At 44.8% G+C, this 27,241-nt stretch overlaps 1 protein-coding gene across 1 annotated transcript; it reads left to right on the top strand.

The window, feature by feature from the left end:
- Window positions 1-904: 904 nt before the first annotated feature.
- On the top strand, window positions 905-26,258 carry padi2 (peptidyl arginine deiminase, type II). Its single transcript, XM_006641923.3, has 16 exons — window positions 905-1,149; window positions 10,672-10,834; window positions 11,798-11,867; window positions 13,073-13,134; window positions 14,234-14,351; window positions 16,242-16,367; window positions 16,599-16,777; window positions 17,055-17,158; window positions 17,985-18,096; window positions 19,100-19,207; window positions 19,550-19,701; window positions 21,820-21,967; window positions 22,511-22,604; window positions 23,295-23,368; window positions 24,070-24,198; window positions 24,848-26,258. The coding sequence occupies exons 1-16, from the start codon at window positions 1,058-1,060 to the stop codon at window positions 25,079-25,081; spliced, it is 1,965 nt and encodes a 654-aa protein (XP_006641986.2). The 5' UTR covers window positions 905-1,057; the 3' UTR covers window positions 25,082-26,258.
- The last annotated feature ends 983 nt before the right edge of the window (window positions 26,259-27,241 follow it).

Genomic DNA, 27,241 nt, shown 5'->3' with positions numbered 1-27,241 from the left:
ACACCGATAAGCAAAGTGGTCTTTCAGTGGGAAACTCAGAGAGACGTTACAGTGAGAAGAAGGGGCATAATGTCAGATACAGTAAAATTTACTCTTACTGTACTTAACTGTTTATTATGCCAAAACCTTTGCTGAGCAATGACGGTGTGGCGAGCGGATTGTGTCAGGGGGTACAGGCGTACTAGCTGGAGAGAGTGGAAGAACGTCACCGTGCATAGTAACACAGACACCGTTCAGCTTACACAGGGGTGGTGGAGGCGAGTCCCCATTACCCGTGAAGAGTGGAGTGTCCAGAAAAGCGTCATAGAAGTTTAAGGCATTATAATTAGGAATCAACGCAAGAGCTATGGGCTAGACAGGTAAGACTCGCTGCCCGAACGAATGGAGATGTGGGCGTGAAAGTGTGAAAAGCTGAAATCCGTAAGTGAGATACTGTACAACGACTCCTCTTTAACAAAACCACCCCAGGCGCGTCTTAGACAAAAGTTACACGATGTCACGGCACGTTGCGTGTTATATATTAAACACCGCACACTATTCGCACGTTTGCAAGTGAAAAACAGAAGCAGTTAAGACTAATACAAAACTTATATTTATTCAAGCACGCATGCGTTTAGTTTCCTCTTGCTCATCCAGTCTGATGCCTTTTCTCTTAAGTATCACACCTCTTTCTCACCTGGAGGGTAGACTTACTGTAGAACTTCTTGACCTAAGCAGGACGCCTCAGCGCGGTACGTCCCTCTGTGGGCAGTCAGCATCGCATCGCGACAGCCGGCCCTGTCCGGCCACAGAACGCGCCCTGTGGCGCCACCTCGCGTCCGCACGGCGCTTTGTCACTGTGTCACCCGCCACGGGGACAAACTTCAAAAGAACGGGAGAACTGCGAGGGGTCTGTCCAATCACGGCAGAGTTCGTCTCGAGTGGGCGGAGGAGTCACCTGTTATGAAAAAGACAGTTCAGAGCCGCTTCCTGCTGCACTAACTCAGAATAGCGGTTTGCCGGGAGACCTCCAGCCGAACTGCGTCCGTACTGTGGAAGAAGCACGACTGCCTTCATCATGGTCCGTCAGCGAACTGTGCGCATAGAGAGTGGGGTGACCACGCGTGTCGTGTATGTGGTGGGGACGGAGATGATTGTGAATGTGCACAGGTATGATTCGCTCGCTGCTTTCCTTTTCGCACTGTTGTCATCGGCACCGGTTTGTTTCAAGTCGATAACGAGAAGACTTAACACACCGGGGTTTAACAAAGCATGAAATGCGTTAGTCTGCTGTTATTATTGTATTCGGCCGTGGCTTTTGTCCACAGAGACTTGACATTTATACTCCATTTATGCAGCTGTGCATTCCACAGCAGCAGATAGAGCAGGGGTACCTAGAAGAGGTGCAAACACAGTGCCCCACCCGGAAATTAATCTCCCAGGCAGGACTATTCTATCACTACACGGGCGTTTTGCTCGGATTAAAACTGAAAGCGTACAACCGAGGTGGAATTTATTCCACGAGTTCAGTTTCTATTTAATGGCTTCTTCAACCAGTTACAGCCGTCATTGAAATAGACTTCAAAGCATATCGTAATGTTTAATTTTTTTACAATGTAGTTATTTCTTTAGCAAAGCTATTAAATTAAGTCACAAGTAAAGAGGCACGACGTTTCATGTTGCACACAAGGTTTAAATTATTTTTTTAAAAATCTTTGGGTTGAGGACGTTTCGGACAAAAGTCCTTCTTCTGTAGTTTACAAAGAAATGTAACCACAGTTTTCTGTGCTGTGGCAACATTCCTTTCTAAGCATCAAAAGAAAGACTTTTAGCAAAGCGAAAGTTTTTTTTAACACTCTCAATACTTTTTTTTCCTGAAAACCGGCAACCGCAACAATAAATGTAGTCTAGTTTTGTGTTGAGAAACAATGCACAGAGCAAACACTACACTCTCTGTCGAAGAACAAAGACAGCTCTCATTTCACTGCGGGTCAAAATAAAACAAAAAATCAGAAAAGACAAAACAAAAACCATGCGCCGGGTATTTCAAGCAGGAAACCGAAACACACGATCTTAAACCGTGATAACGTTTCGGTTATCTCTATGATTTTTTCAAGTCCAAAATAACTTTATCTTCATTGAAAGGAACGGAAAAAAAAATAAATCTGCTACAATCCCACGGATGAAGTTTTGACTGCGTGTGACTTCCCTTACTGGCAGGTTTGCGGCGAGACTGGCAGATCTGTCACTCGTGTGCTTATTTCTTCATCTTCGCCAGAGAACCGCACAGTTTCTGGAATGGAGAAATCATAACGGATTCCCAAACAAACACTAGTGCCCTTGCAGACATTAGAAAAGGTTGCCCAATATTGTTTAATTCGCATTCAGCATAACACCCTGTGACGAGACGCGTTAACCATTTGCACGACGTTTAGCCGATATCCGTATACGTATACGATCATCCGCAGGAGACTTTGTAGACCAAAGTCAGAGACTCGACGCCGAAGGTTTCTTATCATAGAGAGCCATTCTTCAGGTGTCACAGAGATGTTGTGGTGTGGGGGCGTGTGAGGCAGCTTGAAAAGCTTGTCAGTTCTGCAGGGCTCATGTGTGTGGGATGGTGGTAGATGTACTGTACATTTATTTTAGATTCTGATCATCTGTTAGTGGGTCGCACAGTGGCGCAGGGGTTAGCATTGCTGCCTCGCAGTGCTGGGGCCCTGGATTCAGTTCCGCACCTGAGGTGCTGTCTGTGTGGAGTTTGCATGTTCTCCCCCCCCTCCCCCCGTTCATTTAGGGTTCATCCAGGTGCTCCGGTTTCTTCCCTCCATCCTGGTGGGGTAGGGTAATTCTGGGACATTAGCCCTGGTGTGAGTGCGTGTGTGTTTGTGAATGTCTGCCCTATGATGGACGGCTGTCTTGTCCAGGGGGTACCCTGCTTTGTGCCCGTTGTTTGCCAGGATAGGCTCCGGCACCCCTGTGACAATGAGTTGGAAGGAGCAGCTAGAACATGGATGAATGGATAATTGTCTGTTTTTTAATTTTATGGTACTGGAGGAGTTCTGACTGAGCGATATTGTTGGAATGCTGTTTTGTGTTATGGTATTGGACTGTTGTTGTATTGTATTATTGCTGTACATATTGTATGTATGTTGTATATGTACAGTATGTATATGTATGTATCCGGTATATGTTGTATGTTCCCTTAGAAACAATAAAGGGTAATTTAATTCAATTCTATAATCAAACCAGGAAACAAAACGTCATGTAATGCTACACCTCTGCCTGCAGCCAGCGTCTAATTAAAGATCGAGTTGGATTTAACCAGTGCAAAGCAGTTAAGTCCCGCAACTGCAGGTCAAGAATTGTTTTCAGCAGGTAGCAGGTTTGACCACTATTCGTGAAGGAAAGGTAAATGGTTCTAGGCATGTTGATCAAAATATCACAGGTTCCAATGAGAAATGTGCTGCACCTCCTCCTGGTTTCTTACATGATGCACTTGTCAAAGGGTGGAGACTCCCTTATCAGCTTCTGCTTCTTTAACATCTGCATTTTCTGTTCCAACCCTTGTTCTCTGCAGGAAAACTCTTCACCAGTGTTTTGCGCCAAAACCCTTGCATTGTTTAGAGTGCTGGAATTTTATTATGGGTGTATGAGAGATGCAAAGCCAGTTGGACAGCTCTAAATGAAAACCCACTCTCTACATCCTGACCAAGAGCTGGTTAGACAAAGCAAGTTTGTTTACTTCACATGTTCACTGCCTTTATAAGATGATATAAGAAATGTTTGAACTTCTGCTTTCAACTACACACTGTTGGTTAACTGGAACAATTAAATATGTTGCACCTATGCATCTTCTCTGTACTCAGAGAATATACCAAAAGGTTTCTACTGTATACCTCCCATTGATTTGAGCTAATCTACACTGCGTTTTCCAGTCTTAGCCATTTAGGTCCCCATGTTATCTGAGCTCTTCTTGTCATGCCTGGGCAGGCGTGAACTCACAGCCTTCGCTTGCCTTGGGAACCAAGCACATTTTTTTTGAGAAGCCACATTCCAACCAGTGCCATTCAGACAAGCTTGGGCTGGATTTCTTGACCCCCTTTGGCCGATGAGCCACTCTATTTACACCCTATTATGCCACTGGTACGGTGCTCTGTCATTGAGGTGGTTTCAGGATCATGGCAGTGTGCTCCCAGTACTGACCTGCGTCTCCCAAAGTTATTCTTTGCCTGAAGACTTCCAGGTCAGTTCCAAACCTGATCTGCCTGGTTAAATCAATCTCCTGCTCAGCACCAGAACAATGGCTCCAGCTTTCCACTGGTTTCTCACACAGCAGCACAGTCTCCCTGTCTGTTCCTGCCCTGAAGACTGTGTTCACCATCAAACCTGCCCCGCCCTCAGCTGCCCTATCCCTTTCACCACCTCTGTCACTCGGAGATCACCGAGATCCTGCATTTGGATTACTTAGCATGTCAGCAAGACACAGCTATCATTTTTAGCTAACCTCGTCGTAACACTTCTAAATCGCACATGCAAACCAGTTAATGACATTACTTAGTTCGATTCTTTAAAATGCTCTCACAAATGCCAGATTTCCAGGAGCTCAGGAAATGCAGCTGAAGAGATCAAAACAAAATGAATTCAATTAAGTAGTTGGTCAGTTAGAGGTAAAATGAATTAAGAACATACCCCCACTAGAATTAGTGCTACTGGAGCTCCAACGACTAGTGTTGGAACAATCCTTAATACCAGCTCTGCGAGAAACTGCTGCATAGACAAATCTTTTCAAAATGACTGTCTGTTTCTGTAATGAAATGCAGGTCTCATCTGCTGTTGCACAATGTGTACGTTCACACAATAGCTGTTAAAATCTCTCTTCCCTAAGAAAGGCCCTGCTTCTCCACTGACTGCTTTGTTACATTTACTTATCAGAAACATCCCTTTTCTTCCCCAAGCCAGTGGTAGGAGGCAGGAATGTGCTTTATGATGGAAGATGTTTCATCAAGGTGGCTGCCTTCAGCTTTTAATTTGAGGGGGTGGAACGGTGATAGAGTTGAGTAGAATTGTTGGCTCACAGCGCTGGGTTTAAAATCCGGACATGGGGCGTTATTGGGTTTGTATGTTCACGCTGTGCTAGCGTGAGTTTCCTCCAGGTGCTCCAGTTCCCTCCCGCAGGTCAAAGTAATGCTGGTAAGTTAATTACCTTCTGGAAAAACTGGCCCTCGTGTGAGTGGATACACTACGTGTCTGTGTTTCTGTGTCTGCCCTGAGATGGGCCGGTGTCCCATCCAGGGTGCACCCTGCCTTGTGCCCATGGCATGCTGGGATAGACCCTAGCTCCCCCGTGACCACTGAAGCTGATAGAAAATGTGTGGATGAAATCTGGGCAGTTGTGCCGAATCACTATATAATTATAGTTCTGCTAACTGCTAAAACCCTATGGTCCACAAGGAGAATGAAGACTCTGTTGTGTCTGATTTCAAGAAACAGGTGGATGTATAGTTACAAGTAGAATTTAAATCAAGGGATACTATTTTAAAATGGTGTAATGCACTCAGTGTTTAAGGAAATGTCTTACACTGACAGGCTGAAAGAACTGGACCTTTGTAGTCTTGACCAGACAGGACTATGAGGGGACCTAATATCAAAGTCAATATAATACATGTCTTCTTGATCTATAGTGAAACATGAACCATAGGACACAAGTAGAAACTAAAGCGAAGAAAAACTAAGAATGGGAGGCACTTCTTTACACAAAGGGAGGTGGGAGTATGCTACCCAGCCATATATTTGAAGCTGATACTCTGGTTTCCTTCAGTTCCTAACTATCAAACAAGCCAGATGGGACAAATTGCCTCATTTCGTTTGTAACTTTTATGATACTTTTACGAACTCCAGTTGTGGGAACACACACTGCAAAAGAGACAATTAAGTGATTTGAATAATTATAATATTCTTAAAGTGTTTCTAAACACTATGCCACCATTCTGATTTCCATTCATTTTCACTAGTCGTAAATGAAGAATCATGCTTTGGCTTCTATCTGCATAATGATTTTTCAGCCACAGTGTTATTTTTTTCTTTTCGGTCTCGTGTTTTGAAATTCCAGCATGTTTGTCATGTTCACACAGGAAAAACAGTCTGGTGTGTTGAACCAGAAAGTGCTCTAGGCATCACTGCTTCAGCTAAGATTGCATGTTTGCACTTTTCATGTTCTCTTGCCACGAATGCAGACTTAGTTTTCATCATTCAGTCATTTTATCCAAAGCAATTTATTAGGGATTAGGGGTTCAGGATGGATCAACTGCTGCTGCAGACTCTCATGTAATACTGAATGTGTTTAGTTTTATAGCACAAGTAGCTTCCTCAGGGCACTGATCAGTAAGTGACTGAACCTTGTACGTGCGCATAACAAACCCTTCATAATATTCGTGTTAGTGAATAAATGAAAAGGATTTCTTGCTTTATGTTGGGCATTGCAGTATATAAAAAAGGAAAAGGTCTATAAACTGAATTATCCCGGGGAGGGCTCACAGTTCTTTATTTTGTGATTCATTCTGGACAGAGGTGTCTTCTGTGAGGAGACTGCTTGTTGGCCCTGTGCGTTTTCCCTAGTCAGTCCATCTGCCTTCCACTTTCCAAATTAATTGGCGTCTCGAAATTGTCCCGGAGTGCTCGTGCACAGCAGAAAAGAGCCTTTCCTCTCCAGGTCAGAGTCCAGGCAGGCTCCAGGCTGCTGTGATCCTTGCCAGAAAAAAGAACCTTTCTGATAATGAATGGTTAATGGATATTAGTATACTGATCTTGCCTTTAATAATCGTTCAACTGAAAGCTTTGCTCCCTGTTGTCATAGGATACTTATCTTAAACAAATGATTAAAACCTGCTGCATTTAACAATGGTAAAAGGTAAAAAGCTGCTTTTCCCTTTTGACAGTATGGCAGTGCTTACTGGGTATCTGCAGTACCTCTGGGGTTTAAACTGGATGGGCCAGTATCCTAAAACAGCAGGTGAATGAACCACAGAAAACAACAGCACGCTGAACTGTCAGGCTCAAAGCCTAATCAATAACACTGTAAAGAACAGTCAAATATAAATGCAAACAATTAAACAAGGCTAACGTTAAAAGCCCATGAACTTGTGTTACAAATGAACTATTTGTTGACAGACAGGTACTGTATAGCACAAATAGACAGAGTGCACTATTGGACTCTAATAGCTGTGTTTAAATAAATATAATAACTTTAATAATAGAACATGCCTGGATTTCAGGCAGACTGGGGCTGCAGTCCTCAATCCACTACCCAAAGGCAATGTTCTCACATTCTTTCGGGATAATGAGTTTGGCTACATGGCGGTACAGGCCCTGTGCCACGTCACGGCCTGCCTTCTCTCAGTACCTGCAGGGCTCCTGCTCAAACCGGAGACCCCCCAGAGAGCTCAGGGGCAGGGCTTCGGGATAACCGTTGCCGTGTGCAGACCATCGCTTTAACACGACGTACAGGAGTTGAGAAGGGAATCTATTCCACAGTGCTTCGGTTCATTCGAGGCACAGTTAAAGCTGTTGTCATGATATAATACACCTTTCCATAGCCATGAAAGGAGACTAAATCAGCCACTGACATCCATGTGAAATCTGGCGTGCAAACTGACTCCTGTGCAATTATGTTTGCAGAACAAAGCCAGACATTTCGAATGGGAGCCTCACACACAGCGGCCAGCCTTAGCTTCCAAACCACACTTCCAAAGTATTGTGCTCTCCTGAAAGTGGGCTGTCAGCTCCAGACCAGCTTCTAGTAGTCCTTTTCAACAGAACCTGCTGTGTAGCTGGAAAAGGTAACTCAAGTAGACATAAAGGGCTCTGTTACACAAAGAGGTGACATAACTGCCCCAGGAACTCACTTAAATACTAGCTTTGTGTGTTCTGAAACCTGTTCATTTTCCACATGTGAGGAAACAGCCCCTGCAGGCAAACTCTACAGCTGCAGCTTTGAGTAGCTTGAGCTATGGGACAGTAGTATTTCTGTTCTCTCATATGTCAAGGTAAGCTCATCGCCCTGAGAGAGGTGTGCTTGTTGTGAAAAAGCAGACACTTGCACCACTGAAATAAGACAGAGCAGTGCAAATAATGAAGTTCTATGTGAGCATCAGTGTCAAGCTCCCTACTATTAATCAGGCAAATCACCAGATGCTGTGTTTGTGTCTGCTCTGTTTTGTGTTTGGTGCTGTGCACCATATTGATTATCTCCACTTGAGAGTATGTGACTCTTTTTGTTGGTGTCTTGTTCATTTTGGAGCTGTGGTCATGTGTACTGTCACGTATTCTTGCACTGATAGTGACAGGAGCCTGTTCAAAGTACTCTTTTATTGTCCGTGAGTATTTCCTGTAATTATGTTCCAGTATGGGGATGTGTAATCCTCCTCAGTAACATGTCAGTGTGCAGGGTGTTAGTCATGTTGCCTTCATGCTACTATCTGGCTATGACTGGATGATGGTGTCATCCACATCCTTCATTACCTGTACATTGTAAATCCTCTGCAGGCAAAATACTTCATTATCAAGCTGCTCTGTGGCTGCTTACCTCAGTTCCAGAGCCCTTTAAATCACCTTCAAGAGGGCACATTGAGAACATACAAACTCCATGCAGGTTACACCCCAGGAATTGGACACAGGGGTAGCTGTAATGAGAACTGCTGAGCCCCCGTGCTGCCCTGGAGTACTAATATTTCTGATTAATACAAACTAAGCACAATTCTATGTACAACCGCAATGGACAGAGAAGAGCTTCATGCAGCCTTCTAAACTTCTTGCATGCCAACACATTGTGGTCAATTTGTGGTTGTGCTGAATAGACATGCTGCTCATCCACTGCCTGGAAGGTCACCGCCTTTTTAATGAGGCAAGACTTTTTGTTTGTTTCATTTATCTGCAATGCTCAGGTTTCACAATGCAGTTGTTTAAGTAAATTAAATCAAGATAAGCAGCTGGTGCCATACTGTTGCTACTTAGTAATTCAGCTCAAGAGCAACAGTTTATCAAAGGTCTGTCTTATCAGCATGTCTTCAACCAGTTTAGGAACAGTGTTAATAACCTGCCCTTTTCTAGAATGACCATAATGGAACTCAGGTGCTGATCCCAATGTAGTAAGAAGACCTCACACCTCTGTAAGGAGAGACTCCAGGCCAAAATAAAGACAGTTGTAATGTGACACTGCTGGGCCCCAACTTTGCTGTTTACAGATATCTGATCCCTGACATAAAGACAAAAACCCAGCTTCCTTATAGGGCTGGTGTTTGTTTGCTAACCCTAAGGGCATGTGTGCAATAAAAGTTCGGAGTTAAAGACAAACTCACTTCTGAGTAATTGGACATAAACTACCTTATTTCCTTAGAGTTTGCAGTGTTCTAGATTTTTTATTACTGTAAATTTGCATTCGTTTTGAAGATAAGAATGATAAGTCTTACAGTTCTACTCGTTGACTTACCTACACTATTTCAACAACCATTGTGTTTTTTCATCATGTGGTCTTACCAAGCAGTGAGCTCAGACGTTGTTGCCGTCAGGCAGTGAGGTATTAGAGAAGAACAGACTCCCTGTAATTGCTTTAAATTACCTTTAACCAAACTGTAATTACCGCCTGCGGTACCACTTTAGCTATGCAAAACTGACTACATGGTGGTTCCAAATGGGTTTTTTCAGAAGGGAAAAAACAGCACTTGTATATCGAGGAACCTTAATTTTCTCGGTCTGAATGAGACAGTGTAGAGAACTGGAAACACACCCAGAGAGACATTTCAAAAGGATCGGCCTGCTCTGGCTGTTCGTATTGTGCACAGTCTGCTGGGTTAACTGGGGCATGTTATTGGGATTTATCCCTGAGAGGGACAAAATAATTCAGATGATGTTTTATTAGGTGTGGAAATACATTGTTTCCCGCACCTGTTTCACGTTCAATGTACAGTACAGCTTTATTTCTCTCCTTCATCCTGTATACAATCGTATGCTCTTAATCTTTGACTAGATTCAGTTTCCCAGTTAAAAATGGGAATACCTGTTCAATACAACACTCAGGTCTTAGCTGAATTTCACTTCACAACTCTGCCTCATCAATCTCTACCAAGCACAGCTTCCGGGTGACACTGATCACTAATCCCAGAGCCCACTAAACTCTTGTCAGCCCTGCAGTTCACCAGCTGATACAGCATACAGCAAGATCTGTGTATAATGTTGTGCATTTATGTTTTCTAGGTGATGAATGAGGTGTCCTGACATTTTTCTTTTCAACAGAATGGACATGTGCTGTATAATAATCACTATTACAATGTTTACAAATACTTATGGTTAATAATCACACTGAAACATCCTATAGAGAGAGGGTTTTTGGGAATAGGGATGTGGAGAAGACATAATGACCATTAATACCTCTTGAAGGGAAATAAGTCTGTAAAATAAACACTGGAAATGCAGAATGTAAGAGAACCAGTCACCGTGGAGATGGAGGTCCAGTAGGAGTCTGTGTCGCTGTGTGCTGGAAACATGAGAGTGCACCAGCAGAAGTCTCTGAAACAGTCAGTGTCAGGATCCGAGAGGAAGAGCGCAGGTCTTTTAGGGGTATTTCCATGTAGTGGCTTTGGAAAAGGTAAGGAATGAAGGGAATCAAAAATAAAAAACAGAAAATGTCTCTTGCAGGAGCGCTCCCCCCCAGTCCAAGAGCTTCGGGGTCCAATGCTCCAACGCAGTGCAGTTCCAGATCAGTCCCCCTACCCAGGATGCCTTCCCACTGCCCCTCACTGGAGCGTCTTTCCTGCACATTACAATGGACAGCGCCAGCAAACACGCCAACGCTGACAAGGTAAGCTCAGGTCCCACGAGGGCAAAACAGCGCTCACTAAGCTGTTGCCCAGTGCGATCCCACCATGCTGTGGGTAAGGAGGGTGTTGAAGGTTACTGCCGTGCAATCCCAACTGCAACATACGTGTGGATTATTCATTTAACAGACCGAGGCCTTGTGAACAGCCTTACAGAAACGACAAAGGCAGTTTGTTGGCGCCTCACTCGCTATATAAAGGTACTCAAGATGAGTGCTCTTGGGGTTTGTGGTCCAGGTGTCAGTAGTTTAATTCTGCGTTGTGCTGCTACCTCAGTATTAGCCAGTGTGCCAGTGACACGGGCGATGGGCTTGCAGCCGGGGTTTCTCCCAGTCCGTGGTGGAAACAGGGATGCCTGTCACTTCCTAGGCACCTGAAGGGTGACAGTGATGTCAATAAGAGAAGCATCGCTCATCCAATCGGCACCAGCTGTCTTAAATGTAGACGAGTCATAACAATGCAGGTGGGAAAAATAAGTGTTCAGGAAAAAAAGGCCCATTATATATGGATTCAATTATATGTTTAAGTGAATTTCGAAGGAAGAGCGTAAAATACACTCGTCACTGTGGAGCATTGCTGCCTGCCTCACAGTGCTTTGAGTTCAGTTCCGGACCTGGGGTGCTGTCTGCATGGAGTTTGTATGTTCTCCCCATGTTTGCGTGTGTTCCCCCCAGGTGCTCGGATTTCCCCCCACGGTCCAAAGACTTACTGATAGATTAATTGGCATCTGGGAAAAGTGGCCCTGGTGTGAGTGTGTGCGTGTTTGCGTCAGTGTGTGTCTGCCCTGCGATGGACTGTCGTCCCGTTGCTTGCTGGGACAGGCTCCAGGTCCCCCAAGACTCTCTACTGAATAAAAATATTTGATAATTGATGGATGGAGAGCCAAACACAAGAACATAAAAATGGCTCGAATGGACGCCCTAATGAAACCATTCTCTTCCTTGCAGCTCTCGGTGACGTATTATGGCAAGGACAAAGAGGAGCTGGGGAAGGCCATCCTTCACCTTACTGCCATTGGTAAGCTGGCACACTGTGGCCTGGACACCCATCCAGCAATGTGGCAAGAACTGGGTTTCACAGATCAGCAGAAAATGGCTTTTCCCTACTGCCAAGCAGCTGTCAGACCGTAAGAAGGGCACAGGGCTTATAAATAACACCAGAAGATAAAAATAGGTTTCAAATAGACTTCAGCAACTGATCCAATCATCCTGTGCTTCATACACAACCACTTAGCATGGTGCTAAGTGAAATCGCCTTTACCTTCTTCCTGGAAGATGTAAGGGATGTGCTCAGAAGCTTCATTTTGGTGGCACAGCTAATGAGCAAAGCAAATTCCACTTTCCTACGTACCGTGTGTATCATGGTCATGTTGCAAAGGGAGATACAAGTTGAGGGTTTTTACAATATGACGCTATACCTGTGTGGGGACTATTTTTGCTTGAGGAGTGAATCATGGCTTAGATCTTGTGCCAAGAAACTTTAAAAATAGTGCTTGTAGCACTTTACACAAAGCCACTGACTCTGATCTTCAGTTACCACTCTAGAAGGTGATTGACTGCCTACAGAAAGCCTCCTTTTTTTCCTTTTGTAAGCAAAGATCAATGCTGTTAGCGGAGGCAATTGTATAATTTTAATAATAATAGGATCAAGCAGTAGATGAACTGCATACCACATTTGCACTATTCTCTAAAAAGGTTTGCTTTTAAAAATAACTGCATTTATTTCTGCAGTTGAATGATTCACCGTAATTTTTCATTTTTAAGGTCAGGAAACCATTTATTTGCCAAAGTTGTAGCTAGACATTGACGTCTATAACCTGGATAGGGCAGAGACCTGAAGTGATTGTGACTAAAGAGCAATCACTGAGGTTCAGAGGGGGGAAAATGTAAGCATGTAGGTTGTGAATTTGTAAATCACAGTACATTTCATATGTTACCAGGAGCGACAACATACAGTATAAAGTATCCTGACCATGTAGCCTCAACTTTTCTGAGACTTATCACCACAGTGCATTACTGTCGTGTAATTTCAAAGAGGAACTGATATTCGATTTGGGCACTTTCAGCACGGTCCTCCCTTATCTGAAACAGAACAGGGAATGGAAAGACCTGAGGGATGATCAGAGTTGTACAGCTGTTGTTTTTGGTGGGAGTATGTTGGGGGCGCAGGAGGCTGATGAAACTTTGTGAGCTCCTCTAAACTCTATCCTCCCCATGCTGCAGAGATCTCCCTGGACGTGGACGCGGACCGCGATGGTGTCGTGGAGAAGAACAACGCACACAAGGTATGGTTTCCACACAGCCACGTGAACCAAGCAGACTGGCTTCTGATACGAGCTATTCTTGTAACTTGCCTTAACCTGCTAGATTTAGTACTGAACTCTCCTCCCCAATATTACCAAAATTGGCATAAATATGGATTTGTCCATCACCCATTTCCCATGTCTCAATTTTTCCCCCATGTTTTTCATCTCTGTGTGAAGCCTGCTCTTCTTAATGCGACAGGGTACTATATTTACAACATACCAGTGCGGAAAGAGGAAATGTGCTGGGCAGCATTAATGCCCAAGGCAGCACATGGCTGCTGTCTTACCAAACAGACGAGTCACTTCCCCAGAAATCACAGTCTATTTTGACTGCAGTGACGGGATTTAGAACTATCTCCCTGCGCTTGCTTACATGAGTGTGCCACAGCAGCTCAGTGAATAACTGAGACAGCACACCCCTGACAGACAGCCCTGGCCAGCTCAGCTGTAACTGATCTTAGTCAAGCTACCAGGCTCTCAGATGACAGGGAGGTGAAAGCATGAGGCATGTTGGTTACTGGAAAGCAGTTGTCAGCGTGACTGTTACGCAAATGCATTAGTTCACTCTAATGCAAGCCTGTATTAAAATAATGGACGGGGTGATAAAGGCTCTTATTTTTCCTTTCAGACAAACCGTTGGGAATCTGCTCACTCCATTGTAAATCGGTTACTCACTAAATTTGACCACAGTAGAACATTAGGCCTTCCCAGTTGTATACATACTCACCCCCACAACCCAAAACTTCCGAAACTGTGAACCGGTCTTCACTGAAATCCTCTGTGGAGTCTGGCCAGGCAATGCAGTAAATACCTTTGCTCAAAGTGACACTTTTCATGCTTTTCATCAGAAACGCGAATGGGCATTGTTACACAGTGTTCTGCTCATTGCCACGTACAGTAAATGTTTAACATCTCTAGATAAGCTTGCAGTGGCAGCCATGCCATACGGTGGAATTGTCCTAAAAAGGACTTTCCGCCCAGTGTGAGCAGAGGTCTGAAGGGGCCCACGCCCCTGGTGCTCAGGGGACACACAGGGGCGTCTCTGCAGGGCACTGACAGGCTGAGCGTGTCTCTCCAGGCCTCCTGGAAGTGGGGTCCCAACGGACACGGTGCCATCCTCCTCGTCAACTGTGACTCTGAGTGGGTTTATAAGAAACGGCAAGACTGTGAAATCGACAAAATAACCAAAAGCTCAGGTAGGCTAGTGTCTTTGTTAAATCTAAAATCCGCTTTCTGAAAACTGGACACCTTTCCAGAAGTGAAATTGCGCTCTTGTTAATATGTTGTGTAAGAACACGGGGGGAGGTAGTCGGAGGGGTGTATACAGGCTGAAGGAATGAAAAGGCCTCTGCATTAGGAGTGTGAAGCTTACAGCCCACAGGCCAAGACCAGCTCTCCAAGCCCATTTGTCCCAATCATGTGGCAGTTGCAGCTGGGGCCACTGGCATGGATTCAGTCTGCATCTTGTCTGAGCCTGAACAGCCCAGAGGGAAAGGAGGCTGAATTAACTATATTGGCGTCACCTACCTCACACTCCCTGTGGTCCCCTACGTCCATCCAGTCATGGTGCCCCTGTTTGATGGTGTCACTGGAGTGGTGTGTCTTTGCTAAAAAAAACCTGTGCGCACATGTCCTCTGAACTTCTACTTTACCTTTTGGAACAACTTCAGTAAATAAACCGACTTTGGTCTCACTGAAACAGTGCCTAGTGTTTTTTATGATCTCAGAGGGAGATTTTCAATCATGGTAACAATGGTGTTATAAACGTGTTATTAAAGGAAAAAATAAATGGCGCTGTGTAGATCAGGAGAAGTGGAGAAATGTATACTGTATTTCTTTTGTAAAAGTGTAAGATAATTGCTTAATTTGTACAAATGGTTGCTGTTGCCAAAGAGCAATGGCAGTAGTAGTAGATTTTTTGTTTTGTTTTCATGTTGGTGATATCTTTTGACTTCCTTCAACCTTACCCTGTGCTGATTGTTTCCCAGTTTAAAAACACTAAACCTCTGCTAATAACGAAATAAGACAAGAGCAGCTTCTCAATTAATCACTACAGGAGCAAGAAGACTTGACAGGTGAAACTGATCACTAATGCCAGGGCCCGAATTGCAGCTAACCATTTGATATAAATTATGTATACACTCATCCTTCGATTAATGAACAGAATTTCTCAAGAACTGTTCGTAAGGTGAAAATGTTTAAACCAAAAATGAAGTTAAAATTACTTTGCATATAAATCCTTCCAATTGATTCCTGAGAACTATAAAATTACCAAATCTTACTTATTTTTATCTTAACGAAGCACTCGGTTGTAACACTATTACATGTTTGTAATAAAAACCCTATTTACCCTACTACATTAATTAACAAAGAAAATGTGGTCAAATTATGAGGATGGTAACATCCGTTCAGCTGCAAAGGATATGCCTTTATTGTAGGAAAAATCTCTTCAATTAAGCAAAATCAGTTTGTAAAACCAAATGTTCATAAACTGAGGCATGGGTGTATAGCCAACACCCAGTTTAAGGACATTTCTTTCTTCAAACGCTATAATGCAAAATTTCACATAATTCTCATTACTCATGGGAATGCCAGTGGAAATGACACCTATTGTTACACATTAACACTTTACGTATGAAAACCCATGACTTCACGAGTACTAGAAAATTGCCTAATATTACTTGTTGCTACCTTACAAGTACTAAATTGTCAAAATAAGAACACTATTGCATGTTTATGATAATGCATTAGCCCATTTAACTTAGTGCAGTTGTTAACAAGGCAAAATATGTAAAAATGGCAAACTGTCAAAGGGCACAGCGAAGATCCCTTCAAGGCTAATCAAAAGTGTTTCGACCGTTTGCCTTCTTCAGTCTTTTCCATCACTTCACGTTTTAGTTAACTTGCGAAGAACTGGCAGGATGATCTTCACGGAGAATGTTCAATGCTAATAATCACTAAGCAAGCAAGACCACAAGGGAAGAGACTGTGAAGGGAATCACTCTGAGTCAAAATAGCTTAGCAGACTGAAAGATATTAAAATACTTGCTTTTAACGTGTGTGTAAAGGCTGTGTATGTTTGGCAGATTTGGCAGACATGTCTCAGATGCTACTGCGGACCAGCGGGCCAGCGGAACTGCCAGAGGGATACAAGATCACCCTGCACATCTCTCAGAGTGATTCCGGCAAGATAGGGGTGTTCCAGAAAGACAGTAAGTGTCAAGCCGTGGCAGAAATGTCAAGATGTAGACTTCAAGAGCACGGCCATCACTTAACCAAATAATCAGAGAACTGCATGAGGGGTGAGGGTTTCTGGGAAATGTCTGATGTAGCGCGGCGATGCAGCACTAGGTAACGAATGGGCCTGTACATTTTTTAACGTAGGAGAGTGAAAGTGCAGATAATCCAGCGGTCACTCACTCGCGTACTCTTGCCCTCTCCAGAATCGCTGTCTGTTTTGAACTACCCCCTGGTGCTCGGCCAGAAGAGGCTCTCCCACGTGGTGAAGTACACTGGGGGTGCGTCCGAGACTGAGTTTTTCGTGGAGGGGCGCAGGTTTCCTGACGAGGACTTCCCGGGCCTGGTCACGATCAACCTCAGCCTCCTGGAGCCCAGCACACCGGTCAGTCCAGCTGCACCTGGGATCCTCACTAACGAATTCAATCCTGGGATGAAACATGATGGGATGGGGTCTGGGCGAGTGCTGAAGTGTTGACCTAGGATATCATATCATTCATTTCATGCTGAAAACCTAGCCTCGAAGTTGGAACTGATTAATAACTTAGGTGATATGACTCCAATGCATTCTAGTACACAGATCTTTTATACTTGTTCTGGCCACCAGTTTGTATTACATGCAAATGCAAGAAGAAAGTTAGTAATGTGATACATTCTGCCAGGGCTTCCCGGAGACGCCCATCTTCACAGACACGGTGGTGTTCCGGGTGGCGCCCTGGATCATGACGCCAAACACCCTGAGGCCCTTGGAGGTGTTTGTGTGCAGGTAAGAGGGGCGCTCTCCGGCTCACAAAATTCATCTCGAAGAAAAACGTGGCAGGGGTAGCTGCACAAGTAGGAGTACGAAGCAATTCCATAATGCATGAGCTCTCGTTCTTCTTGCGGCTTTTTCTCTTGGATTAAGGATTCTGGGTAATGAAAAAATAACTTGTGGTTATAAATGAGGAGCTTGTGCAAACTTCAGCCATCCTCCAGATCCATTCACTCTAGGCAGGAGCTTTTCCTCTTAACCTCTGCAGTAAAGAACAAAGCAGGAGGATCTTAGCAGTCTTGGCACCTGAAGAAGGCTCCACAGCCGAAATGTTGTGTCTCTTTTCTTTTCCTTTCAGCGTGGAATAAATCTTTACCTGTTCCTCTGCAGCCTACGCATGCTGACGCAGCTGCCTACTTGATCTTAACAGTGCCAGTCTTTACTTACTTAATTCTAAGGCTAAAAATAGTTATCAATCTCCAAAATGCCCCAAAATGTAAACATTCATATTGGTACTGTGGATCTTATCTACCACTTTCTAGAGTGAGCGAGTGCTCATTACATTTAAAACTTGCGATAACTTCAGCAATTATTTCACTTGTTAACATTGCAGCTCACCTTGTTGTATATCCAGAGTTCTGTCCCATCGTGATAGTACAAATCGCCTTATCGCAGCAATTTGAAGCTGGTGAAGAGGATTAATAATTCTGAGAATATGGCCCCGGATGGCTCAGTCACACAGCCCCTGGGCATGCCGTGTGTGGTCACACAGTGAGAGTGGGGTGTCAGAGGTGGCCAGGCCGAAGCCCCCCCACAGCTGTCCTGTTGTGTCACCCCCCAGCACCCGAGACAACTTCCAGTTCCTGAAGGGCATGAAGGAGCTGGTGTCCCGCTGTGGGATCAAGATGAAGATGTGTTATGAGTACATGAACCGTGGTGATCGCTGGATGCAGGTACAGAGCGTCTTGGCTGTACAACCATGCTGCTGTGATTCAACAGGCATCATAGGCAGACATCCGCATTCCAGTCTGACTCCCAGGATGCCTCACTGCACATGCTATCTTTCACTGTAAAAAGATACACTACAGATACAATAGGTATTATTAGTGCCTGGATTATTTTTATATTTTGGGTTTAGAAAGAAGCAGCAGTAATGAGTGCATTTTAAGCAACAATATAAGTAAAATGTACACAGTAATTTGTAAAACCTCCAATTTACTTCACAAAACAGACAATTTCCAGGTATACCCAGCTCCATGTTCTGCAATTCAGAAAGAGACAGCAAAACTTCCAGTGATGTGAAAAGGCCCTATGACATTGTAAACAAGCAGGCTTGTGAATACATCTCTTTTAATCCAATAGAAATATTGCTCTCGATTTCGAGATGGCTTTGCTGACAAATACTACTACACTTACCTGTTTACTGCATGCAAATCACATTGGAACATTTCTGTGGTGAAACGTCTGGTGCACAACCTTTACATATTCGCCCGTATATCACATTATATTGGTCATTACAGAGACTAGTGAGCAGGAAGGGCGACCGCACATCACAATTCTCACGAACGCTTGCTCTAGCCCGTGGTGAGACCACGGGTTTACGACAACATGGCAGCGTAAAATACTTTTACCCAGTTCACTATTTTGTGCTAAATTCGAAATTTGTGAAATTTTTCTATACTGTCAATGAATTTGTTACTGAGATTTAATAACCGATCTGAGAAATTGGGACCGCAGTTCCCCTTTTAATTTGAATGCATCCATAGGCAGTTGGACTGTGCTATGATGATTCTTTCAAGGTGCTGTAATTCTGTTTTATTGATCCAAACAATGCAAACTACAGTATGAATCACAGAACAGTGGAACGGCTGGAATAGTTTTGGCTGTTGAGTTTCCCTGTACTGTATGTCAGAAGCCTCTCAGGTCAGTAACATCTTCAAACTGTTTTTTGTACAGGATGAACTGGAATTTGGCTACATCCAGGCACCCCACCACAGCTTCCCTGTAGTGCTGGACTCCCCACGGGACGGCGACCTCAAAGACTTTCCCTACGAGGAGCTTCTGGTACCCCCATACTTGAACTGCCCACCGTGTGCAGCAGTTAATGTACCCCTGTTATTGCCACATACTGTGCTATAAACACTAAAGCACACAAGCTTCGGGCAGACGCACATGGCTGAGACACTCCCTGCCCCATTACAGGAGCCACCTGGCTTGTGAAATTCCCAAGCACCCAGTTTAAGAGGACTGTGCTCAAAATGTATTTTGCTGTTATATACGTCAGTCTCACCATGTTATACAACTGGAGCCATAGCACCATCTAACTCACACCCTTTATCAGCGTAGAATGGGCTGCCCCCAATCCCCACTGCTGTAGTGATCGAGCTTTCCTGTTTTTCCCCGCAGGGACCGGACTTTGGGTACGTGACACGAGTGGCCTGGGATGAGAAAGTGAGCAGCCTGGACTCCTTTGGGAACCTGGAGGTCAGTCCCCCTGTCACTGTCAATGGGAAGGTGTACCCCCTGGGCAGGATCATCATTGGCTGTGCCTTTCCTACGTGAGTATCACAGGGGTGCTGCCTCCTACCACCCCTCTACTATCATTAGAACATCAGGAAGGAGAGGGAGGCCATGGGGCCCATGTTTCTCGTTTGGTTCTAAGTATCTTCAAGAGCCAGTGTAGCACTTGCTTAAAAGATCCCAGTTGACCCACTTCAACACTGTGACTGGGCAGCTTGTCCCAGATTCCTGCAAGCCTTTGTATAACAAAGAAGTGCCTCTTCTTCTCAGTCCTGAAGTGTCTGTCCTTGGGCCCTTGCATCACTGTTGATCTCGATAATGACCACAGGACTTTCCTTCAGTTTTGCGGCATCTCCCTCCCGACATTCGGAATTTTTCATTTAACCCTTTTATTGTCTTGTAGTGAATGTAGTCATCAGAAACGCTCAGATCATGCACTTGTGCATTATCTGTACAATAAGATGTACATAACAATACAGAATGTTTAGCATATTCCTCCCATCTATTTTCTAACTGCTTTATCCAATTCAGGGTCGCAGGGGAGCTGGAGCCAATCCCAGCAAGCAATGGGCAAGGGGCAGGATACAACCTAGTCAGGACACCAGTCCATCGCAGGGCACACACAAACACACTCACACCAGGGCCAGTTTTCCCAGAAGCCAATTAACCTTCCAGCATATCTGTGGACTGTAGGAGGACACTGGAGCACCTGGAGGAAACCCTTGCAGACAGCTGCCCAAGTCCAGAACTGAACCCAGGGCCCCAGCACTGCAAGGCAGCGATTTCGTATATTCAGTCATCTTCATGGAAAGTTGTACTGAAACCTCTAACGCACTGTTCTTCTCCATGAGTCTCTGTCTTCTACCACTCTGAGCAGATCTCAAAGCGGCCTTGCTCTAAATTGAATGACAGGTCTGTCATCAGCCTGTCTCGCCTAAACAATTACTCAAGGCACATTGCAGACCGTGAGGCATCATTTTACCGCTTATTAAAAAAAAAAACCTGCTTCAACATGTTGACATCTCGAAATGCAATCTTGCAGTGTTATATCAGGGGAAGAACGAAACTGTTCTATTGAAAGCAACTGTTCTGCTATTGTTACTGTGCCATGAGAGGAAGTGTCTGAAAGACAGTAGTTTACATGTCAGGTTGTTGGTATAGAGAGTATGGTAAAACCAATCAAAAGTGAATAGCAGTTAACTTTGTCTAGCTTGTTTTGTTATGTTGGGGATTCAAGACTATTCAGTTGACCTGTTTTTTGAGCATTGAGCAGTAAGCATAAACAATATAGTTTATTGGCCTATTGGGTGCAAAGAATTTGAAAAAAAATACTTAAGAGAAAAACAAAGAAAGGCTGGTCAGTGCCCTGTGAGCATGTGCGAAAGTCAAGCTATATACATTTTAAAAACTGTATTCTGTTCAACACTGCACAAGAACAGACTCCAGCTTCTCCAGAATCCATTCTTGTAGATGTCCAGAGCAGCCCGTCAAAGTAACACTTTGTTAATGCCAGGGGCCCCAAGAAAAAAAAAACTAACCTGCACCTTGAAACAACTTCCCTTACTGTTACTCCGCTGAGTGGCTACAGCCTGGTGTAACTGGAGCCGGTCCAGGCTCCTGTGAAGCGTAGTTCAGGACCCTATGCAGACGGTATAATCTGGAAGTAAGCGGAGAAGGACAAAAGGGAAAACACGATGAGGATCAGGACAGGAGGACAGACAGGGGGGCGTGACGACGGTGATCCGGTGCTCTGGGAGGGGCGTGTTGCAGGCAAACAAGTCCAAACAGTCCAAGGTTGGAAATCCGGGGCATAGTCCAGGGTCCAGAGGCCGGGAGAACCATCCCGAGACAGACAATGTTAAAATCCGGAACAGGAACCGGGAAGATAAAAACAGGATGACAAGGCCAGGCGCTCCGAGCCCCGGACTCAGATGGTCAGGACGCTGTGGTGAAGTTGATGCCGTCGGGTCTCTCCTGCACCCACTGCTAGGCGGGCTTCTGGGCGTCCCAATGCCGAGCACGGAATAGTGGGAGCACCTGGTTTAAATAACAGGCGAAACAGGGGGCAGGTGCAAGTAATAAACTAAAATCCGAAAGGGTTGGAGCGCCCTTAAGAGGAGGGATGACGATCGTGACACCTGGGTTGTGTTTTTCAGGGCAAGCCAAGGCCGCAACATGACGAAAGTCGTCCAGGACTTCCTGTGGGCTCAGAAGGTCCAGTCGCCTGTGGCGCTCTTTTCCGATTGGCTGTATGTTGGGCACGTGGATGAGTTCATGACCTTTGTCCCCGCTCCTGACAGAAAGGTACATAAACCAGAAAAAACCCAGGGAGGGATGGACAGAGACTGACACATGGTCAAGGAAGGGGGGACTGGAAGTGAAAGTTGGTTAACATTATGAGAAATCTCATCAGATTTGCTCATCGGAACAAAGTTCAGGCAAGTCAAATTGCCTGCATTTCACAGATGAAAACACAGGTTGTTATGATTAAACAGTGTGTACTATACACATTATTTATACAAAAATGAACTGGGCATCACGTGTTTCGATAGTTTTGTGAAATTGCCAGGTTTCACTGAGTCAGCACCAGCAGGGCGTAGATCTCCAGTCTTGATCTGCTGTGGTGCAGTACACATGACTTTTGGTACAAAGGTTAGCACTCCCATTTCCTTAATGGGACTGCAGTAGTCCTGCTGTCTTAGTAAAGAGTGCACAACGCAGTGATCCCGCAACAGAAGCATATGTGCAATTTAGTTGATAGTAAATTAGAACTTCCCACCGTAAGCAGAGCAAGAAATCCAGGTAAATTGTACAAGATGGGGAAATGGTTTCTAATCTCTTGGTCAGGGTTTCCGCCTGCTCCTGGCCAGCCCTGACGCGGGATACAAGCTTTTCCGTGGGTTGCAGAAGGCGGGTCATGGGAAAGCCAAGATGTTTGAAGGTGAGGACATATGAACATAAGAAAGGTAACAGACGAGAGGAGGCCATTCAACCCATCCTGCTTGTTAATGATTGAAGGATCTCATCCAGCCGCTTCTTGACAGACACCAGGGTATAAGCTTCCGCTATTGCCAATCTGCCCTTTGTGAAGATTATTTTAAACATGTGTCTTCTGGACTGTCTTTCTGCAGTGTCAGCCAGTGTCCTCTGTACTGTGTCCACTGTACTGTGTCCCTGCAGTGTCAGCCAGTGTCCACTGTACTGTGTCCCTGCAGTGTCAGCCAGTGTCCTCCGTACTGTGTCCCTGCAGTGTCAGTCAGTGTCCACTGTACTGTCTTCCCTACAGTCTCAAACAATGATCCCACATCTGCCACAGCTCACCGGGATTCTCAGCACAGTCTATGTGTGTTTTTTACCCTAGGCTCAGTTGTCCTTATTCATCAGTGCAGGAAAATTGTCCTCATTCTGGTTAATTAGTTATATTGTCATTTTTTCAGCATGAAACATTGGATTCAATATACCATATCTACATTTACATCAGAGAGTATTTGTGTGTGTGCATGGGGGGTATTCTAAAAGGAATACCTTATTAAGAACTTACTTGCTTATTACAATGCTGCATATTCTCTGTTTCTGCTGCCCATTCTTGTTTCGAAGCATCCTGACCAAAAATCATTTTCAATTCCTTCAGGGATGAAAGAACAGATCTCTGTGGAAGCCATTTTGAGCAATAAACGTCTTCAGGAGGAGAATAACTTCGTCCAGGTGAGGAATCTGTGAGTCACACAAGAGTCACGAAAACCACAGTCTATTCCAAACAGCTCAAGGGCTTAGACAATTAACAGATTAAATTAATCAAGACTCTGCCAATCTCTGCATAACTAACAACAGGAGTGTGCAGGAACAAAACCTGGAGTATATAACGTAAGAGGGATTCCTCTGCAGTAACATACAATTGCCAGTGCAATGCCCAGATTAAGCGTGATTAAGTTGTCTCTTGTAAATCGCTTGACTTACAAGAGACTTGGAATTGACAAATTTTCTCTGATAAGTACTACCTCTCCTGCAAGCCGAGCAGTGACAACAGGCAGAGTAATGCATGGATGACTCTTGTTTACACTCTGTTGACTCAGAGGGCCTGAGTTGCTCAGTTGGTTGGGAGGGTATATCATAAAAAACCGGAAATTCTAGACTCAGAAAAAGGACAATTAAAAATAGGCAAACACCAACTAAAGGACAAGTATACTAGAAAACTATTTTAATAAGCAAAGGTGAAATTGTAAACATTCATAAACTACATACTTTATCATGCAAATCAAGCCAAGTATGAAACCAGCAGGCAGTCTCCTGCTTTCTATTTCAGCTGCGCAGAAGCTCAGCTGTCATTTTAGGATGTGAGCAAAAATGTGGACATGTGATCAAAACCGCCAATGAGCTTTCTTCACAGTGCCTCTCTCTCCCCCCAGAGCTGCATTGACTGGAACCGGGACGTCCTGAAGAAAGAACTGGGGCTGGAGGACGAGGACATTATCGATCTGCCCATCCTCTTCAAGCTGGAGAAGAACAAGAGGGCCGTCGCCTACTACCCAGACATGGTGAGTGGCTGGTACACTGCTACAGACACAGCAGGCTGCCCACGGCAACAGTAGCAATGATGATGGGGCCTCCTGGTGCATGATCCGATTCACTGGTAAAGGCTCTGCGATCCCAGGTTCGAGCCTGGGCCATGCCACTAACCAGCTGTGTCTGCAGAATTCCCAAATGGGAACGGGCGAGAGTAATTGGCCAGAGCATTTTCGGCTCTCTGTGACCCATGTGACTTCCCAGGTTTTGGGGTTTTGCGGGCATGCACTCTCCTGAACTTGATGCCGAACCTTCAGTAAGGGGCAGTGATGCATTTATTTAAAGCTTCCTTTACTGACACTGGTGCAAAAAAATACCTCACCACTGGATACTACTGTCACCTGCTTATTTTATCTCTTCTAAGCTGAAGCATAAGACTTCAGGAACAGATGAATCACCTGGTTAATCTGAGAAGTTCAGGTACTTCTTTAACCCAAAGGAGAATCTGATCTCCTAGAATACTCCTGCAAAGGAGTGAAGCACCCGATCATTTAGGGACCCTTATAAAGTTCACTACATGGTTGCCCTTGAGGGTTGCAGACTTCTGATATCAGGGCCGGGTCGTTCAAGATTCACCGTGATATAGTCTGGTGTTGCAAGATGCTGCCTGTTGTGTTGCAGGTCAACATGATCGTTCTGGGCAAGAACGTAGGCATCCCCAAGCCGTACGGCCCCAAGGTGGGCGGGAGCTGCGCCCTTGAGGCTGAGATGTGCTCCCTGCTGAAGGTGCTGGGCCTCAACTGCACCTTCATCGACGACTTTGCCGCCTACCACAAGCTGTTGGGCGAGGTGCACTGCGGCTCCAATGTGCGCAGGGAGCCCTTCGCTTACAAGTGGTGGGATTTGGAGCTGTGAGAGGGAGGGGAATAGCAGGAAGGAAGGCCGTCACCCTACCTCCACACGTATGACTGACCTGATTCTACCTACTGCAGGATCTCAAGCTTGAGGACATGGGATTTTGGAAACTTGGGTCACTCCACACCCCCAGTGAGAAAAGGCTGTTGAGCACTGCAGTGAATACTAGCAGGGTAACCTGGGACAGTGTCATTTCAGATATATTCCAGAGTAATCTGATTTCAGATGGACATCCTGCCACAGGTTGAATTTGACTAAACCTATTCCCCATCTCTAGAGAATTATATTAGGATGAGGTGTTTTTGATAAGCACCTAAGCAGGCTTAGCAAGAAATCTCATTTGAGTAATTAAACAGAATAAAGTCATAAGCATACCTGATAAGTACACTAAGGTTTCAGAACACATGAATTTAAGGAGGTGCTTAAGAAGCACAATTGACTGAGCATTGCAGAAGGGTAAGGACCGGTCAGCCAAGGCGGTCTCGGGTCTCCGTGACAGCTGGGGTGTTTGCAGACCACACCTCCCTTCCAATAGACACTGAACCTCCTGCAAGGGCCTGCCGATCCCGTAACGTGCTAAAAGATGAGCCGGTGGGAGGAATCATCTTCATTCTCCTGGTTGTGGTTGCTGGGTTCGTAATCACGAGCCGAGACATGGAAAAATACACAAAAATACACTTGCTACTCCAAATGAGGGTGGTGGATAAGAAAAAGAATTGAGGGTTCCAATTTTATTAAAATAAAATACTGCTGTAGGTTGCTTACCTTAATAAAGCCTGATATTTAACATCAGCAAAAGACTGACAGGCCATCTCTACAGTGTCCCTTACACACCACAGTACATAAAGACCAGATGCGACCTGTTATGAGATGTGTTCAGGCTAACATATTAACCTCTTCAGTAATAGCCTGCCTCACCTTGCATCCAAACCTACTGCCCCTACCAAGTGGTCCTTGAACCCGAGGCCTAGAGATCCATTATTCTGTGTTGTTCAAGGACAAGGCAATGGCACTATGCAATAAAACCATCTCAATATTTTTTCTAAAAATTCAGTTTGAAAAAGTTGACCGCCAAGTTGTTACACTGTGGACATATATAGAGGGAAGAATGGCCTTTCTACTGGTACTAATGGCGTATTGCTAAACCCAAATAAAGTTTTAATTTTTTTCAATTTCCCATTTTGTGTGCGTGGATCCTTCATCAGACAGTCCACAATTTGCAAACATAACAGCTACAAAATGCCAAGGGTGTCCAAGCAGCCCAGCCAAGGTAAGTACAGGCACTTTCTCAGCGGTCGTGTAGACTGCTTTGGCCCAAATGCCAGGAGCTGGAGCCTAGGCTGTTAGTCACAACTCCAACTCCCCATTCTGACAAGTGTTTCGCAACATTGTAGAGCTAGCAATAGCTGGACACGACCCTGTAGGCTTCCTGTGAAACAGCAACTCCCTAGGGTTCACAGAGATGGCAGTCAGCCGTATGCTTTTCTGCTCATTAGCACTCTTGCTCTTGTAGGGTGCTGTGGTGCTCCAGTGGGTAAGAGTAATGGCTCAGACAGACCAACAGCTCTACTGCCACTCAGATGCATGGCTGTCTAGAAAGGGGCGGCCTTTGGTAGCTCGTTAGCCTTTTGGAAGCTAATTGATCCCAGGATCTCATCTAGCAGTTAACAGAAAACATAAGAGTATTGGCTTCAACAACATGGCTGGATAGCTTGTTCCACACCCCCACCACACTTTGTGTAAGGAAGAGCCTTCTGTTCTTGGTTTTAAATGCACTTTGCCCCGCAATGCGTGTTTCACGGGTGATCCTGAAGAACTCCTCTGGGTTGGCTTTATCTGAGCTTTTTTTTTTCAAAATACTTGGGAGCGCATCCCCTTCATAGTCTTTTCGGTTCAAGACTAAAAAGGTTCAGTTCCTTCACCCTGCCAGGTTTGGACATGCCCTATAGCTCCAGTATGCATCTGGTAGCTCTTCTCTGAATGAATTCCAGAGCAGCAATATCTTTTCTATAAAGTGCAGACCAAAATTGTACATGGTATTCTAAACGAAGAACCTAACGAGTGCTACAGTACATAATTTACACAACATCCCCATGTAATTCTATACTCCCCCACACGCTCCAGAAGAGAAAAGTGATAATTCTCCATATGTACTGTAAG

The sequence above is a fragment of the Lepisosteus oculatus genome, chromosome 25, assembly GCF_040954835.1.
Source record: "Lepisosteus oculatus isolate fLepOcu1 chromosome 25, fLepOcu1.hap2, whole genome shotgun sequence".
Lineage (NCBI taxonomy): Eukaryota > Metazoa > Chordata > Actinopteri > Semionotiformes > Lepisosteidae > Lepisosteus > Lepisosteus oculatus.
The sequence above is the reverse complement of the archived record's forward strand: the minus strand, read 5'-3'. Positions and strand labels throughout refer to the sequence as shown.

Bases quoted from the DNA above. Each gene is read 5' to 3' on its own strand.
- padi2 (XM_006641923.3), top strand. From the start codon at position 1,058: ATGGTCCGTCAGCGAACTGTGCGCATAGAGAGTGGGGTGACCACGCGT. The intron at 1,150-10,671 runs GTATGATTCGCT...TGTCTCTTGCAG, and splicing joins ATGATTGTGAATGTGCACAG to GAGCGCTCCCCCCCAGTCCA. The intron at 21,968-22,510 runs GTACATAAACCA...TCTCTTGGTCAG, and splicing joins TCCCCGCTCCTGACAGAAAG to GGTTTCCGCCTGCTCCTGGC.